We start from the raw sequence: 19074 nt of genomic DNA on the forward strand, positions 1-19074 counted from the left end.
TGGCTATACATCTTTAATGACCGAGACTGGAACTAGTTCTGATCATGGCGTTGAACCTCCTTAGACGTTGTGGTCAACACCGACCGCGGCATCTTCCCTCTGGCTCCTATTGTGACCCTTTAACTCCTGCAATAGTGTTCAGCCATGTCTGTGCCATCAACCTTCATCACAACAGTGCGATCGAGTGATTACAGGCTGAACTTGAGACTCTTCCAGTTGATAAACATTTGCTAAAGATATATAAAAGATTCACCATTTTTGCAGACCTGTTTAAAGCTGGTGTGAAAACAGCAAAATTGGCAGCCTTTTTGTGCAACTTCTCGCTGCCTGTATTTCTCACACTATTAATCCTAGGAGTTGAGTTGCTTGTCCTTCTTTCCATGCAGAATGTCTGATTTTTGGCTGCAATTCCTCCACGAAATCACTTCTGGCCAGACTTCTAACAGTAGATGGGTGTAGCTGGTCCCACTGTTTGCAGCCAGTTCTGAGCTGATGGCACTGCTGGACATCTTCCGATTTCGAAGGTAATTAACACGCTATGTCTGTCATCTGCTGCACTAAGTTTCCTTGGATGACCACTGCGTCTACAGTCCTCGAAATTACTGATTTCATGGTGTCCTCAATACGGAGAAATCCCAGCACATAGTTATCCATCAGGTAATACCACCAGGAAGGCATCTGACTGGCTCCAAATCCAGCCAATGTCATTAAGAACGAGGAGTCCTGGAGGTGATGATCCCCAGAGAGCCCTGACCTCACATCATCCCGTCTGTCTGGGATCATATGACGAGACAGAAGGATCCGTGCAAGCCTCATACACAGAAGATCTGGGGTCAGGTCTCCAAGATGTTTGGTACAACGTCCTGCAGAGATCCTTCATAACCTGTATGCAAGTGACGAGAAGAATTGAGGGAAGGAACGGGCGGTCACCAGCTACTGATGAGGGAGGCGACGGGCGGTCACCAGATACTGATGAGGGAGGCGACGGGCGGTCACCAGATACTGATGAGGGAGGTGACGGGTGGTCACCAGATACTGATGAGGGAGGCGACGGGCGCCATTGCCCAGCAGAGCAGTGGTGTGTTCCTGTGACTGACCCTGTGTGCACATCACTATCACATACGCCCTATTGTCCTCTGCGGAGAAACACCAACCGCAGCAAGGAGACGAAGGCCACAGCCACTCCTGAGGTAAAGCGAAAGCTGAGCTCTGATTGGCTGCTATAGTAAAATGAAAGCTGAGCTCTGCTTGGTTGCTATGGTAAAATGAAAGCTGAGCTAATTGGTTGCTAAGGTAAAGTGCAAGCTGAGCTCTGATTGGTTGCTGAGGTAAAGTGAAAGCTGAGCTCTGATTGGTTGTTATGGGCCACAACAACAGACATAGGAAATAGGGGGTCGGTTTTCGTGGCCCACCCAGCGCTAGGCTACCAGTAGAATACAGGTAAGGTGTGACAACCTCTCAGCACAGTTGTCGCCTCCCTTCCTCCACTCCCAACCCCTTATAACCGCTGCTCTGCAGGGCTGCGGAGCGTCAGACCACCACCGATACAATATTGATGGCCTTCTATTAAGGACGGACGAGTAGTTTTGTAGAACTGGACACTCCCTTTAAATCCCGGCTCTGCACTGTAGTGTCCGCCCTCCCTGCATTCCTCTTCTATGGCAGAGACCGGTCACAGATGCCACCTGTGTCCCCGGCGCTGACCGCAGACAAGGAATTAGGAGAGGATCAGTAAGCAGCTGACGGCATCCGCCTGCCCCCCCCACCCCGAGGAGGGGAACTCTCCAGCCGGAGCAGGTTCTGCAGCAGGGTCCGGCCCCCGTGCATTGTTTGTGACACCCTTTATAAAGCCGACCATCGATGCCTGGATACAATCTGCCTCCGCCGCACATTACAAAGCTTCTGCTTTTTCCGGATTTGCATTTTTAACACTGAAATATAAATCAGAGGAGAAAGAAAAGACAATAAGGAAACAAAGCGCCTATTTATAGCCCGGGCTTTGAAGTTCGGAAATTATTCTGCAGTAACTGTGATGGCGTCAGAGCTTCAGTACAAACACGAGGAGCCGGAGACCCCTATACCGGGCGGGAGAAATATCCGGAGGGACAGGAGCGCAAAATATATCAGTAGTCAGACATGCTAAAACGGCTGGGAAAGAGGGGGCCCACTGCAGGGACCGCCGCTCCATACAACGAGGGGGCCCGCTGCAGGGACCGCCGCTCCATACAACGAGGGGGCCCGCTGCAGGGACCGCCGCTCCATACAACGAGGGGGCCCGCTGCAGGGACCGCCGCTCCATACAACGAGGGGGCCCGCTGCAGGGACCGCCGCTCCATACAACGAGGGGGCCCGCTGCAGGGACCGCCGCTCCATACAACGAGGGGGCCCGCTGCAGGGACCGCCGCTCTATACAACGAGGAGGCCCGGCTGCAGGGACCGCCGCTCCATACAACGAGGGGGCCCACTGCAGGGACCGCCGTACCATACAACGAGGGGGCCCACTGCAGGGACCGCCGTTCCATACAACGAGGGGGCCCACTGCAGGGACCACCGCTCCATACAACGAGGGGGCCCACTGCAGGGACCGCCGCTCCATACAACGAGGGGGCCCACTGCAGGGACCGCCGCTCCATACAACGAGGGGGCCCACTGCAGGGACCGCCGCTCCATACAACGAGGGGGCCCACTGCAGGGACCGCCGCTCCTTACAACGAGGAGGCCCACGGCAGGGACCGCCGCTCCTTACAACGAGGAGGCCCACGGCAGGGACCGCCGCTCCATACAACGAGGGGGCCCACTGCAGGGACCGCCGCTCCATACAACGAGGGGGCCCACTGCAGGGACCGCCGCTCCATACAACGAGGGGGCCCACTGCAGGGACCGCCGCTCCATACAACGAGGGGGCCCACTGCAGGGACCGCCGCTCCTTACAACGAGGAGACCCACGGCAGGGACCGCCGCTCCATACAACGAGGGGGCCCACGGCAGGGACCGCCGCTCCATACAACGAGGGGGCCCGGCTGCAGGGACCGCCGCTCCATACAATGAGGGGGCCCGGCTGCAGGGACCGCCGCTCCATACAATGAGGGGGCCCGGCTGCAGGGACCGCCACTCCATACAACGAGGGGGCCCGGCTGCAGTGACCGCCGCGCCATACAACGAGGAGGTCCTTTTTAGGTGGACAGTTGACCCCCATCGGCAACAACTCTGCAGGGAAAGAGGAAGCATGGGATCAGCGAGGGCTTTCCAACCTGTGGATGATGAAAAATGCTGGGAGTTGTCCTTCTATATCAACTGGGGACCACAGACTCTATGACCCGCATGATCACAGATTTATGTCCAATCAACATTAAAAGGGTCCTCCTCGCCGGAGACCCCTTATCCATACGGATGTAATCGGTGGCTATTTGCGGTAGCCCTCTATCACCCGGAGAAGAATGATGCTGCAAAACAGGAACTCTTAAAGGGACAGAAAACAAAAACCTTTTATAATGTTGCACTTTTGGACTTGTTCTGACACCATATATCCCCCCTCCCCTCCATATCTTCTGTGTCGGCGCAGGACTAGCGAAGTATATGAACAGGGCTGGCTTGTTCAGTGTAAACCCCCCCATTAGTGACAGATGATGCACAGAAATAAGGGGGCTGGCTCAGCCACTGATCCAAGCCATTTAGCCACCCCCCTTTATACACATCGCTAGTGACTTGCTGGCACAGGTGGGATTTTTTTTTTTTTTTTTTTTACTTCAAATTAAACCAGGAAGTGTATGTGTACAGCGCCACCCCTGTCCACAGGTTGTGTCTGGTATTGCAGCTGAGCAGTCACACTAGACAACCTGTGGACAGATGTATCAGATATAAAAAAAAAGATGCCTAAGGAAGGTTCTACTGCGAAACGCGTTGCAATTAATTGGAGGTTTTTATAATTAACCTTGGTCAGCGGCAGCACCTGGAATCCACCAGATTCCTTTACTAGATATAAAAAAGAAGCATCCATGGTTTTCTAATCGTTGTAGGACCGTGAATGGGAGCCGGACCCTCGGTGCTTATCTCATCATTGCGGGATATTGACTCCTTAGTGACATTAGTTCTGCAGATCGACCCTGCCCGTCGCCGCAGTCTCATGTCTGACCCCATCATTCTGTGGGGTGTCGCGTGTGATCCCTATATCATTGTATGGTGTCATCGACCCCAGAGTTGTGCAGACAGAGCCCCTGATACAATACATCAATATGGCTTCAATGATAACATATGGAGGGATCAGAGCGCTTCTAATCATTACCCCATCCCAAGTCTTCTTCATCGCTTCATAGCTGCCAGGGACCCAGACCCGATTCTACACTCTGCACCGGCCCCGGCAGGTTCCCTTTAAATGAAATCTGCTCTCGGTAGGAGTTTCCTGTTAGGATTCCACAAGTTCGGAAAGGATAAAGTGAGACATTGATGTGGACAATGTGCCGTCCAAAAGCGGGGACGCTCCACCAGCAGTTAACGAGGGCTATGAAACTTAATAAAAAACGCTCTAGCGGCATTAAAAGAAATGTTTACAGCTGGGTGGATGGGTAAAGCTGCGCAAAGCGGCCCCTCCGCGGACCCCATTGTCCCCGGGGACGAACTCTTCCATTGAGAGAATGAAGCCGGGGCTGTCACCGCTGCAACACAGGAAGGATAACAGCACCACCTGCTGGAGAACAACGGGACTGCATGTTTTCTGCACAATGCAACAATCTGAACAGTCGTTTTGTGCCGACAGGATCAGTCTAATAAATCTGGAACATTTTTAGGCTGTCCCAAAGTAAAAAAAAACTAATTGAAACCTACATCTCATTCAGAATCTGGGACATTTTCTATCTAAAAAGTTGTTGGTACACTAGCACCATGCTTTTCGTGAGCACAGTGAAGGGGAAAAAAAAAAAAAAGTGTGATACGCTATTTTAGAGCCTACAATGAAACGAGGTCAAAGTTTACAGATAAGGAAAGTGCAACCTACATTACTGGGAGAGACACGCAGAGCTCACATCCAGCCTACATTACTGGGAGACACACAGAGCTCACATCCAGCCTATATTACTAGGAGAGACATGCAGAGCCTCCATCCAGCCTATATTACTGGGAGAGACACACAGACCTCACATCCAGCCTATATTACTGGGAGAGACACACAGACCTCACATCCAGCCTATATTACTAGGAGAGACACACAGACCTCACATCCAGCCTATATTACTGGGAGAGACACACAGACCTCACATCCAGCCTATATTACTAGGAGAGACATGCAGAGCCTCCATGCAGCCTATATTACTAGGAGAGACATGCAGAGCCTCCATGCAGCCTATATTACTAGGAGAGACACACAGAGCTCACATCTAGCCTATATTACTAGGAGACATGCAGAACCTCCATCCAGCCTATATTACTGGGAGAGACACACAGAGCTCCAATCCAACCTATATTACTGGGAGAGACGCGCAAACCTCATATCCAGCTTACATTACTGGAAAATGCACTGCACAAAAAAAAAAAAAAAGTCTTAAAATTTTATCAGTTTGCAAACTGATATATCAGGTGGGCTGAAACTCATTTTTACCATATCCACAATGTCCCTGGCCTTTAAGTATGTAACACATCATTACCAGTGTATTGCACTGCTGACTTGCCTGGATACATAACACATGTAGAGTCATACATTAGACACCAGCGACAGGCCAGCAGCACGACGAATGCCTCCACACCGCGTCCTCTGCAGATCTACTACTCCATGGAAGATGATTGTTGCACGTATCCCAAAAAAAAAAAAAGGGGTCTCCCAACACCTGTCAGTGAACAGACGGGCGCGCGTCTCTCACCATTGACTTCTATGGGAGTTGTGAAATTAGCCGATCACACAGGACAAGTGATGCATGTGATGGTTGCTTTATGTGACAACCCCTGTAAGGACTAAACAGGGAAGGACGGCACCCGATCTTTCCAGGCGATTCGGGGTAAGAACTCTGCAGCCGCTTGTTACTTTTTGTAAGTTATAATACTAGAAAAAAAATATTTACAGGAAATGTAGTAACATGGCTTATCACAGGGCGTCCACAGCGACCGCGTTACAAGGGCAGAGAGCTATGGCTGTTCCTCCTGGCATTAACTACTTGTTGGCCACGGCAGACAGCTGGTCCCTTATCCGCCCCAGTCCGTCCAACATGGTGTCCAAGGTCTCTTTGCTGAGCTCCATGGTCAGCGTGGAGGTTGCTGGTTCCAGTCCGCACAGTCCGGGGTGCTCCTGGATCTGGGGAAATAAAACCACACAGATGTAACGTCAGCCACTATTCTCCTAGGTCTGCATTTCTATCCACAGGGGGGCGATATTACAGCAATTACTGATGTTCTACTAGATTCATGAGATGAATGGATCAAGCCCTTGAGTGGTCAAGTCAGAAGAAGATTAACCCCTTAGGAGGTCAAGGTCAATACTGGCCAGAGCATTTAATGGTCACCTTGCCCGAGGAATCATTCCCCCCTCAGGATCTGCCCTATTACTCCTATAAAGCCGAAAAGGACAATCTGACACTCGCCTTCATCTTCAGCAAACAGGTGGGTACCGCCATCCTTGTGACAGAGTCTGACGAGGTCTTGACGTCCACCCTCCAGTCCATATCGACCAGACGTGGCAATGAGACTAAAGGGGAAAAGCAGCCGTCAGTGATGGGCCAATGATACAAGTGATGTGACATGGAAGCGGCCTTATAACTAACAACACCCCTGCTGTAAAGAAAAGCCACCGAGATGGATCGCCGCACATCGGGCTCCTGCAGCAGCTGCACATTTCTTCCACAGTGGCCACTACAGGGCAAAGGTAGTATTACATGGTGACCATCAATAATGGCTGCTCCAAGGGCAAAGCCGCACAGGAGGCCTGGATGATTAGCTCCTTTCCATTCTGGTTCAAGTGACGGGATACATTTTATAATAGCTTAGATTTAGGGGATGGTTGGTCTCCACTTAGGAGAGGAGGCCAATAACAACTGCAGTATCTAAGCAGTTCGGGAACCCTGGTAATCTGATAATTTCAGAGTGGTGACAGGTTTGCGATGAGAGCCGGGTAGTGTAACAATGGCCCCCCAAATCTGAAATGTTAGTGCTTGTAAGAGGCCGATTCTGACAGGCAACAGTGCCTAGATGGACACGCGGGTGTGCCCACTACTCGTGCCCTCTAGATGGACAGCCGGGTGTACCCACTACTCATGCCCTCTACATGGACAGCCGGGTGTACCCACTACTCGTGCCCTCTAGATGGACAGCCAGGTGTACCCACTACTCGTGCTCTCTAGATGGACAGCCAGGTGTACCCACTACTCGTGCTCTCTAGATGGACAGCCAGGTGTACCCACTACTCGTGCCCTCTAGATGGACAGCCAGGTGTACCCACTACTCGTGCTCTCTAGATTGACAGCCGGGTGTACCCACTACTCGTGCTCTCTAGATGGACAGCCAGGTGTACCCACTACTCGTGCCCTCTAGATGGACAGCCAGGTGTACCCACTACTCGTGCTCTCTAGATGGACAGCCAGGTGTACCCACTACTCGTGCTCTCTAGATGGACAGCCAGGTGTACCCACTACTCGTGCCCTCTAGATGGACAGCCAGGTGTACCCACTACTCGTGCTCTCTAGATGGACAGCCGGGTGTACCCACTACTCGTGCTCTCTAGATGGACAGCCAGGTGTACCCACTACTCGTGCCCTCTAGATGGACAGCCAGGTGTACCCACTACTCGTGCTCTCTAGATGGACAGCCAGGTGTACCCACTACTCGTGCTCTCTAGATGGACAGCCGGGTGTACTTACTACTCGTATTCTGGGCGTCACTTTTCCACTCAGATCTAGAGGAAGAAGAACAGTATATGGATGAGCAGGAGGCTCCATGTAGAACATGGCTTCAAACTTATGATCAGAAATGTCACCACACTGAGATGTTGGCCATATTTATGGACTCAATCAAGCCTCTGACCCCGCATGAAGCCCCCGCTTCTCTTTCTCCAGCGGAGTCATCTGTAATTTTTCCCATGTTGCCCTCTACAAGAAGTTAATCAATCCCATACATTATATGTCGATTGTCTGATGGATTCCTCCAGGTTAGCCCATAGGAGGACGGATCTAGGACTGCGGCAAAAGTTAGAAACCTTTTGGTACATTTATGGCCCAATTCATTATTGCATTTGTGCCTTTTTTTGTCTAGTGGAATTCATGTCAGTCTGAAATTTTGCAACATTTTTTACTTTAAAAAAAAAGATTGCAAAAAATAAGGAGCATTTTTTTATTTTGCACAAAATTCATGAACCGCGAGTGTCATATTGAAGAATATGGCACAAAACACATTAATGAATAATACAAAAGGAAAAAAAAATAAATTGATAAAAACACAAAAATAACTGAGGACTTGGGCCCTGTGTTTCAATTGCTTATGAATAATGAATAAGGATAAGCGGACACATGGAAGTTCGGTTCTGATACCCCGACCGAACTTTAGTCCAAAGTTTGGTTTGGATACCAGAACTGTACCCAAACTTCAACCTCAACCCGAACCTCATTGAAATCAATGGGGACCCGAACTTTCAGCTGGAAAATCTCTCTAACGCTGCGTGTCCACGATGCATTTTTCAAGCGTTTTTGCAGCGTAAACACTTGGGAAACGCTTGGTAATCCCATAGTCCCCAATGTAAATCCGCAATTTCAATGCCCATGCTGCGGAATTTTCCGCAGCGTTTTTGATGTGCGGAATATTCCGCAGCATGTCCATTATTTGTGCGTTTACGCATGCGGAATTGCCTTCTACAATGCACTAGAAAACGCAAGGCAATGCCGCATGTGCAAAACGCGCAAAAAACGCATGTCAAATTCCGCATTCGTTTTTCCGGGCAAGGACATGCCCTCATTGAAAAAAGGGGTCATCCAAGACTAACATTGACGGCCTATTCTTAGGATAGGTCATCAATGTCTGATAGGTGGAGGTGCAACACTCGGCACCCCCGCTGATCAACTACTGGCGGCGGCCGGAGCTGCACAGCTATGTCGACTGTATAGTGGCCGCGGTTGGGTACTGCACATCTATCCCTCATTCAAATCATTAGCTGGTGGATGTGCAGTACCGGCCGCAGCCACTATACAGTCGCCAGAGCTGAGCTGTGCATCTCAATAGCTGAGCAGTTTTGGCCGCCACCAACACCAGCTGATCAGCAGGATGTGGCATCCCCACGATCAAACATTGATGACATATCTTAAAGATAGGCCATCATTGTTAAAGTTGTGGATAACCCCTTTAATACATCACACCTGCTCTGATACAATGTAGCAAAACATTATTAGGTTTCTATCATCTGGATGTAAACAAGAATATAGGAGAGTTACTACACAAGACCGAGGAGAAGACCCCGGACTCACATGTTCTCCAGGATTATTTTGGTCAGGAGATTCTTCAGGTTCTGGTGGAAGTCGTCTGGGAACACGGATAGTATCTGCTCCGCCGAGGTCAGGCCTCTGTACACCAGGTTCCGGGTGAGGGAGTGCACCGCCCAGATCACCTAATACACCGGGAGGGAAGGAAACGCTGCATTACATAGACCAGCAAAGGCTGCAACCATCAGAACGCATGACTCTGCATGGGAGCTGTATACACTCACCTGAGACGCCTCCTCCGCAGTCACTGACAGGCTAGACGACACACTGTCAATCAGCTGGACGGAGCCGACCGCCGATCGGGGGAAAGAGTCTCTGCAGAGTTTCTGCACCGCATCCTTGGAGGAGGCCTGACACAGCAGAGACAAGAGGGGAGGTCAGAGGAGGACCGAGGAGACCGGCAGCTGATGTGCGAGGACACAATACAGGAGGCAACTGTAACAAACCCTCAGCTGTGAGGAGAAGGTCTTGAAACGTTTACAGCCGGTAATCATAGAAATTACGGCTCTCCCCACACGCTGGTTCTTGTAGTCCCCATATAACACACGTGCTCTCCCCACACGCTGGTCCTTGTAGCACCCATATAACACACAGGCTCTCCCCACACGCTGGTCCTTGTAGCACCCATATAACACACAGGCTCTCCCCACACGCTGGTCCTTGTAGCACCCATATAACACACAGGCTCTCCCCACACGCTGGTCCTTGTAGTCCCCATATAACACACAGGCTCTCCCCACACGCTGGTCCTTGTAGTCCCCATATAACACACAGGCTCTCCCCACACGCTGGTCCTTGTAGTACCCATATAACACACGTGCTCTCCCCACACGCTGGTCCTTGTAGTACCCATATAACACACATGCTCTCCCCACACGCTGGTCCTTGTAGTCCCCATATAACACAGGCTCTCCCAACACGCTGGTCCTTGTAGTCCCCATATAACACAGGCTCTCCCCACACGCTGGTCCTTGTAGTCCCCATATAACACACAGCCTCTCCCCACACGCTGGTCCTTGTAGTCCCCATATAACACACAGGCTCTCCCCACACGCCGGTCCTTGTAGTCCCCATATAACACACAGGCTCTCCCCACACGCTGGTCCTTGTAGTACCCATATAACACACGTGCTCTCCCCACACGCTGGTCCTTGTAGTCCCCATATAACTCACGGGCTCTCCTCACACGCTGGTCCTTGTAGTCCCCATATAACTCACAGGCTCTCCCCACACGCCGGTCCTTGTAGTCCCATATAACACACAGGCTCTCCTCACACGCTGGTCCTTGTAGTCCCCATATAACACACAGGCTCTCCCCACACGCTGGTCCTTGTAGTCCCATATAACACACAGGCTCTCCCCACACGCTGGTCCTTGTAGTCCCATATAACACACAGGCTCTCCCCACACGCTGGTCCTTGTAGTCCCCATATAACACACAGGCTCTCCCCACACGCTGGTCCTTGTAGTCCCATATAACACAGGCTCTCCCCACACGCTGGTCCTTGTAGTCCCCATATAACACACGTGCTCTCCCCACACGCTGGTCCTTGTAGTCCCATATAACACAGGCTCTCCCCACACGCTGGTCCTTGTAGTCCCCATATAACACACGTGCTCTCCCCACACGCTGGTCCTTGTAGTCCCCATATAACACACAGGCTCTCCCCACACGCTGGTCCTTGTAGTCCCATATAACACACAGGCTCTCCCCACCTTGTAGTCCCATATAACACACGTGCTCTCCCCACACGCCGGTCCTTGTAGTCCCCATATAACACACAGGCTCTCCCCACACGCTGGTCCTTGTAGTCCCATATAACACACAGGCTCTCCCCACACGCTGGTCCTTGTAGTCCCATATAACACACAGGCTCTCCCCACACGCTGGTCCTTGTAGTCCCCATATAACACACAGGCTCTCCCCACACGCTGGTCCTTGTAGTCCCATATAACACACAGGCTCTCCCCACACGCTGGTCCTTGTAGTCCCCATATAACACACAGGCTCTCCCCACACGCTGGTCCTTGTAGTCCCATATAACACACAGGCTCTCCCCACACGCTGGTCCTTGTAGTCCCCATATAACACACAGGCTCTCCCCACACGCTGGTCCTTGTAGTCCCCATATAACACACAGGCTCTCCCCACACGCTGGTCCTTGTAGTCCCATATAACACACGTGCTCTCCCCACACGCTGGTCCTTGTAGTCCCATATAACACACAGGCTCTCCCCACACGCTGGTCCTTGTAGTCCCCATATAACACACAGGCTCTCCCCACACGCTGGTCCTTGTAGTCCCATATAACACAGGCTCTCCCCACACGCTGGTCCTTGTAGTCCCCATATAACACACGTGCTCTCCCCACACGCTGGTCCTTGTAGCACCCATATAACACACAGGCTCTCCTCACACGCTGGTCCTTGTAGCACCCATATAACACAGGCTCTCCCCACACGCTGGTCCTTGTAGTCCCCATATAACACACGGGCTCTCCTCACACGCTGGTCCTTGTAGTCCCATATAACACACAGGCTCTCCCCACACGCTGGTCCTTGTAGCACCCATATAACACACAGGCTCTCCCCACACGCTGGTCCTTGTAGTCCCCATATAACACACAGGCTCTCCTCACACGCTGGTCCTTGTAGTCCCATATAACACACAGGCTCTCCCCACACGCTGGTCCTTGTAGCACCCATATAACACACAGGCTCTCCCCACACGCTGGTCCTTGTAGCACCCATATAACACACAGGCTCTCCCCACACGCTGGTCCTTGTAGCACCCATATAACACACAGGCTCTCCCCACACGCTGGTCCTTGTAGTCCCCATATAACACACGTGCTCTCCCCACACGCTGGTCCTTGTAGTCCCCATATAACACACATGCTCTCCCCACACGCTGGTCCTTGTAGTCCCCATATAACACAGGCTCTCCCAACACGCTGGTCCTTGTAGTCCCCATATAACACAGGCTCTCCCCACACGCTGGTCCTTGTAGTCCCCATATAACACACAGCTTCTCCCCACACGCCGGTCCTTGTAGTCCCCATATAACACACAGGCTCTCCCCACACGCCGGTCCTTGTAGTCCCCATATAACACACAGGCTCTCCCCACACGCTGGTCCTTGTAGTACCCATATAACACACGTGCTCTCCCCACACGCTGGTCCTTGTAGTCCCCATATAACTCACGGGCTCTCCTCACACGCTGGTCCTTGTAGTCCCCATATAACTCACGGGCTCTCCTCACACGCCGGTCCTTGTAGTCCCCATATAACTCACAGGCTCTCCCCACACGCCGGTCCTTGTAGTCCCATATAACACACAGGCTCTCCTCACACGCTGGTCCTTGTAGTCCCCATATAACACACAGGCTCTCCCCACACGCTGGTCCTTGTAGTCCCATATAACACACAGGCTCTCCCCACACGCTGGTCCTTGTAGTCCCATATAACACACAGGCTCTCCCCACACGCTGGTCCTTGTAGTCCCCATATAACACACAGGCTCTCCCCACACGCTGGTCCTTGTAGTCCCATATAACACAGGCTCTCCCCACACGCTGGTCCTTGTAGTCCCCATATAACACACGTGCTCTCCCCACACGCTGGTCCTTGTAGTCCCCATATAACACACAGGCTCTCCCCACACGCTGGTCCTTGTAGTCCCATATAACACACAGGCTCTCCCCACCTTGTAGTCCCATATAACACACGTGCTCTCCCCACACGCCGGTCCTTGTAGTCCCCATATAACACACAGGCTCTCCCCACACGCTGGTCCTTGTAGTCCCATATAACACACAGGCTCTCCCCACACGCTGGTCCTTGTAGTCCCATATAACACACAGGCTCTCCCCACACGCCGGTCCTTGTAGTCCCCATATAACACACAGGCTCTCCCCACACGCCGGTCCTTGTAGTCCCCATATAACACACAGGCTCTCCCCACACGCCGGTCCTTGTAGTCCCCATATAACACACAGGCTCTCCCCACACGCTGGTCCTTGTAGTCCCATATAACACACGTGCTCTCCCCACACGCTGGTCCTTGTAGTACCCATATAACACAGGCTCTCCCCACACGCTGGTCCTTGTAGTCCCATATAACACACAGGCTCTCCTCACACGCTGGTCCTTGTAGTCCCCATATAACACACAGGCTCTCCCCACACGCTGGTCCTTGTAGTCCCCATATAACACACAGGCTCTCCTCACACGCTGGTCCTTGTAGTCCCCATATAACACACGGGCTCTCCCCACACGCTGGTCCTTGTAGTCCCCATATAACACACAGGCTCTCCTCACACGCTGGTCCTTGTAGTCCCCATATAACACACAGGCTCTCCTCACACGCTGGTCCTTGTAGTCCCCATATAACACACAGGCTCTCCTCACACGCCGGTCCTTGTAGTCCCATATAACACACAGGCTCTCCCCACACGCTGGTTCTTGTAGTCCCATATAACACACAGGCTCTCCTCACATGCTGGTCCTTGTAGTCCCCATATAACACACAGGCTCTCCTCACACGCTGGTCCTTGTAGTCCCATATAACACACGTGCTCTCCCCACACGCTGGTCCTTGTAGTCCCCATATAACACACAGGCTCTCCTCACACGCTGGTCCTTGTAGTCCCATATAACACACAGGCTCTCCTCACGCGCCGGTCCTTGTAGTCCCCATATAACACACGGGCTCTCCTCACACGCCGGTCCTTGTAGTCCCATATAACACACAGGCTCTCCTCACGCGCCGGTCCTTGTAGCACCCATATAACACACAGGCTCTCCTCACACGCTGGTCCTTGTAGTCCCCATATAACACACAGGCTCTCCTCACACGCCGGTCCTTGTAGTCCCCATATAACACACAGGCTCTCCTCACACGCCGGTCCTTGTAGTCCCATATAACACACAGGCTCTCCCCACACGCCGGTCCTTGTAGTCCCATATAACACACAGGCTCTCCTCACACGCTGGTCCTTGTAGTCCCCATATAACACACAGGCTCTCCTCACACGCCGGTCCTTGTAGTCCCATATAACACACAGGCTCTCCTCACACGCTGGTCCTTGTAGTCCCCATATAACACACAGGCTCTCCCCACACGCTGGTCCTTGTAGTCCCCATATAACACACAGGCTCTCCCCACACGCTGGTCCTTGTAGTCCCCATATAACACACAGGCTCTCCCCACACGCCGGTCCTTGTAGTCCCCATATAACACACAGGCTCTCCCCACACGCCGGTCCTTGTAGTCCCCATATAACACACAGGCTCTCCCCACACGCTGGTCCTTGTAGTCCCCATATAACACACAGGCTCTCCTCACACGCTGGTCCTTGTAGTCCCCATATAACACACGGGCTCTCCCCACACGCTGGTCCTTGTAGTCCCCATATAACACACAGGCTCTCCCCACACGCTGGTCCTTGTAGTCCCCATATAACACAGGCTCTCCCCACACGCTGGTCCTTGTAGTCCCCATATAACACACAGGCTCTCCCCACACGCTGGTTCTTGTAGTCCCATATAACACACAGGCTCTCCTCACATGCTGGTCCTTGTAGTCCCCATATAACACACAGGCTCTCCTCACACGCTGGTCCTTGTAGTCCCATATAACACACGTGCTCTCCCCACACGCTGGTCCTTGTAGTCCCCATATAACACACAGGCTCTCCTCACACGCTGGTCCTTGTAGTCCCATATAACACACAGGCTCTCCTCACGCGCCGGTCCTTGTAGTCCCCATATAACACACGGGCTCTCCTCACACGCCGGTCCTTGTAGTCCCATATAACACACAGGCTCTCCTCACGCGCCGGTCCTTGTAGCACCCATATAACACACAGGCTCTCCTCACACGCTGGTCCTTGTAGTCCCCATATAACACACAGGCTCTCCTCACACGCCGGTCCTTGTAGTCCCCATATAACACACAGGCTCTCCTCACACGCCGGTCCTTGTAGTCCCATATAACACACAGGCTCTCCCCACACGCCGGTCCTTGTAGTCCCATATAACACACAGGCTCTCCTCACACGCTGGTCCTTGTAGTCCCCATATAACACACAGGCTCTCCTCACACGCCGGTCCTTGTAGTCCCATATAACACACAGGCTCTCCTCACACGCTGGTCCTTGTAGTCCCCATATAACACACAGGCTCTCCCCACACGCTGGTCCTTGTAGTCCCCATATAACACACAGGCTCTCCCCACACGCTGGTCCTTGTAGTCCCCATATAACACACAGGCTCTCCCCACACGCCGGTCCTTGTAGTCCCCATATAACACACAGGCTCTCCCCACACGCTGGTCCTTGTAGTCCCCATATAACACACAGGCTCTCCCCACACGCTGGTCCTTGTAGTCCCCATATAACACACGGGCTCTCCTCACACGCTGGTCCTTGTAGTCCCCATATAACACACGGGCTCTCCTCACACGCTGGTCCTTGTAGTCCCCATATAACACACGGGCTCTCCCCACACGCTGGTCCTTGTAGTCCCCATATAACACACAGGCTCTCCCCACACGCTGGTCCTTGTAGTCCCCATATAACACAGGCTCTCCCCACACGCTGGTCCTTGTAGTCCCCATATAACACACAGGCTCTCCCCACACGCTGGTCCTTGTAGTCCCCATATAACACACAGGCTCTCCTCACACGCTGGTCCTTGTAGTCCCCATATAACACACGGGCTCTCCCCACACGCTGGTCCTTGTAGTCCCCATATAACACACAGGCTCTCCCCACACGCTGGTCCTTGTAGTCCCCATATAACACACAGGCTCTCCTCACACGCTGGTCCTTGTAGTCCCCATATAACACACAGGCTCTCCTCACACGCCGGTCCTTGTAGTCCCCATATAACACACAGGCTCTCCTCACACGCTGGTCCTTGTAGTCCCCATATAACACACAGGCTCTCCTCACACGCTGGTCCTTGTAGTCCCCATATAACACACAGGCTCTCCCCACACGCTGGTCCTTGTAGTCCCCATATAACACACAGGCTCTCCCCACACGCTGGTCCTTGTAGTCCCCATATAACACACAGGCTCTCCTCACACGCTGGTCCTTGTAGTCCCCATATAACACACAGGCTCTCCTCACACGCTGGTCCTTGTAGTCCCCATATAACACACAGGCTCTCCTCACACGCTGGTCCTTGTAGTCCCATATAACACACAGGCTCTCCTCACACGCTGGTCCTTGTAGTCCCATATAACACACAGGCTCTCCCCACACGCCGGTCCTTGTAGTCCCATATAACACACGGGCCGCATTATACTGTAATACACGGCCACTCCTGTACTATCAGCAGAGCGCAGACGTCCGAGAATCTCTCACCTTCAACAATAACTGCAAGCTAGAAAACACACCTTCCGGCAGCCCGGCCATTACTGCAATCATGTGACTCTGATCACGTGTCTCTGACAAGTCGCATCCGGGCCGCACAGCATTCTGGGGAGTGTAGTTTTCAGCACGTCAGACATGTCTGTGCGGGAGCACAGTAGAATCCCTTGTCTAGTTTACATCATCCAATCACATCACTGCTTTACTTCTAGCTACATATAAGCTGTGATGTGATTGGTGGAGTCTATTAGCTGCTTTAATAAACTCCTCCCTTATTTGTTTATAACAGCCAATCAGCTTCGATCCAAGCTACATCAGCGCATGAGACTGGTTGCTATGGTTACACGTGTCCTTTTCCCCCTGTAGTAGTTGTTTTTCTCTTCTTCTTCTTCCCAGAGCCGTTGTTGGCGGTTTGTTGTGGATTTGATCGGCACCATTCTCTTTACCGTACAATGTACTGAAAAACAAAAAAATAATAACCCAAGTGCGGAGAATTGGTTAAAAAAAACCTGCAATTCCGCCATGTTTTTTGGGTTTTGATTTTACGTTGTTCATTGTTTGGTAGAAATGACCCGGACACATCATTCTCCAGATCAGAGCGGTTACGTTGATACCAAACTAGTCGTTTTTTTTTTTCACTATTTTAGTGGTTAGAAAAATAAAAGACTTGGTAAAAAACTTTTGGTTTGTGCCGCCAATTTTTTGAGACTCCAAACTTTTTTTTTTGGGGGGGATGTCAAGGCTTGTTTTTCACAGGCCCATGGCTGTAGCTGCCATGTCAACACAGCAGTACCCCTAAGCTCTTCGCTGGGGTCTAGTGTCCACTAGAACGGACGTCCCCTCAAGATTGTGCCTTTTAAATGCGGCTGTGAGTAACTGCAGTGGCGTTAAGAGCAGAAGCTGGCCACTTAGGATCTATAGAGATCTCTCTATAGAGATCTCTCTATAGATCTCTATAGATCCTAAGTGCCCAGTTTCTGCTCTTATTTATTTCCACCGCTCCCCTGAGTAATCGGGTTTTTATTTTTTAAAAATCCACCATACGGCTCCAAAGATATGGGCCTTTTTATTCAGTGTACATTTTTCAAGGGGCGTGGCTCACAGGATCCTCTGGGGCGTGTCCTTAGGCTGTTTTGCATAATTAGCCACACACCTTAATAAACAAAATAGACCCATATCTCTGGAACCGTATGATAGATTTTAAAGAAACAAAAACTATAATATTCAGGGGATCAGCGGGAGTAAACTAAGAGCAAATCTGGCCGCTTATGACCTGGTGATGAGTCCTTTTTAAAGGGGTTGGCAAGTTATTATCAATTCATACAATAAAGTAATTCTCACACATACGCACCACCGCTCCAAATAGTGTCGATGGGATTGCTGGAGACCACCGAGCGCCGTACTCGGCTACCACCGGCATAATAATTGGAGAGGTTACACACCTGCATGGAATCAAGGGCATTTTAAAGCCTCCATTCTCATGTCGAGACAACCCCAAAGTCATAGAACAAGTCCCAAATTTGTCAGGAGTGTCCTTATTTTTCAGAAACAGTCCCCGGAAAATTCGCAGTGTCTCGGTCCGAAAAGGGGCAGGATTAATGCAAACATTATGAGGCCTTGTGTTTTCCATCAAATTATTGTAGGACGCGTTTGTTTTTTTTCCCTGGTGACCAGACACAATACACCATTAATCCTGCCTAACGCTCATGTCAGCAGAGTACGGAGGGGCCGGACCAGTGTCAGCAGAGAACAGAGGGGCCGGACCAGTGTCAGCAGAGTACGGAGGGGCCGGACCAGTGTCAGCAGAGTACAGACGGGCCAGACCAGTGTCAGCAGAGTACGGAGGGGCCGGACCAGTGTCAGCAGAGTACGGAGGGGCAGGACCAGTGTCAACAGAGTACGGAGGGGCAGGACCAGTGTCAGCAGAGTACGGAGGGGCAGGACCAGTGTCAGCAGAGTACACAGGGGCCGGACCAGTGTCAGCAGAGTACGGAGGGGCCGGACCAGTGTCAGCAGAGTACGGAGGGGCAGGACCAGTGTCAGCCGAGTACAGAGGGGCCGGACCAGTGTCAGCAGAGTACAGAGGGGCCGGACCAGTGTCAGCCGAGTACGGAGGGGCAGAGCCAGTGTCAGCAGAGTACAGAGCGGCCGGACCAGTGTCAACAGAGTACAGAGGGGCAGGACCAGTGTTAGCAGAGTACAGAGGGGACGGACCAGTGTCAGCAGAGTACGGAGGGGCAGAGCCAGTGTC

The 19074-nt window shown here is 51.9% G+C and overlaps 1 protein-coding gene across 1 annotated transcript; it reads right to left on the reverse strand.

Annotated features, from left to right (window-relative positions):
* Positions 1-6003: 6003 nt before the first annotated feature.
* On the reverse strand, positions 6004-17010 carry COMMD9 (COMM domain containing 9). Its single transcript, XM_073659443.1, has 6 exons — positions 16818-17010; positions 9668-9793; positions 9429-9568; positions 7836-7870; positions 6564-6667; positions 6004-6277 (listed from the first exon to the last, which is right to left on the reverse strand). The coding sequence occupies exons 1-6, from the start codon at positions 16878-16880 to the stop codon at positions 6137-6139; spliced, it is 609 nt and encodes a 202-aa protein (XP_073515544.1). The 5' UTR covers positions 16881-17010; the 3' UTR covers positions 6004-6136.
* Positions 17011-19074: the final 2064 nt, after the last annotated feature.

This window comes from Phyllobates terribilis, unplaced genomic scaffold (assembly GCF_046119375.1).
Source record: "Phyllobates terribilis strain yellow unplaced genomic scaffold, ASM4611937v1 Scaffold_13__5_contigs__length_258822181, whole genome shotgun sequence".
In the NCBI taxonomy this organism is placed as follows: domain Eukaryota; kingdom Metazoa; phylum Chordata; class Amphibia; order Anura; family Dendrobatidae; genus Phyllobates; species Phyllobates terribilis.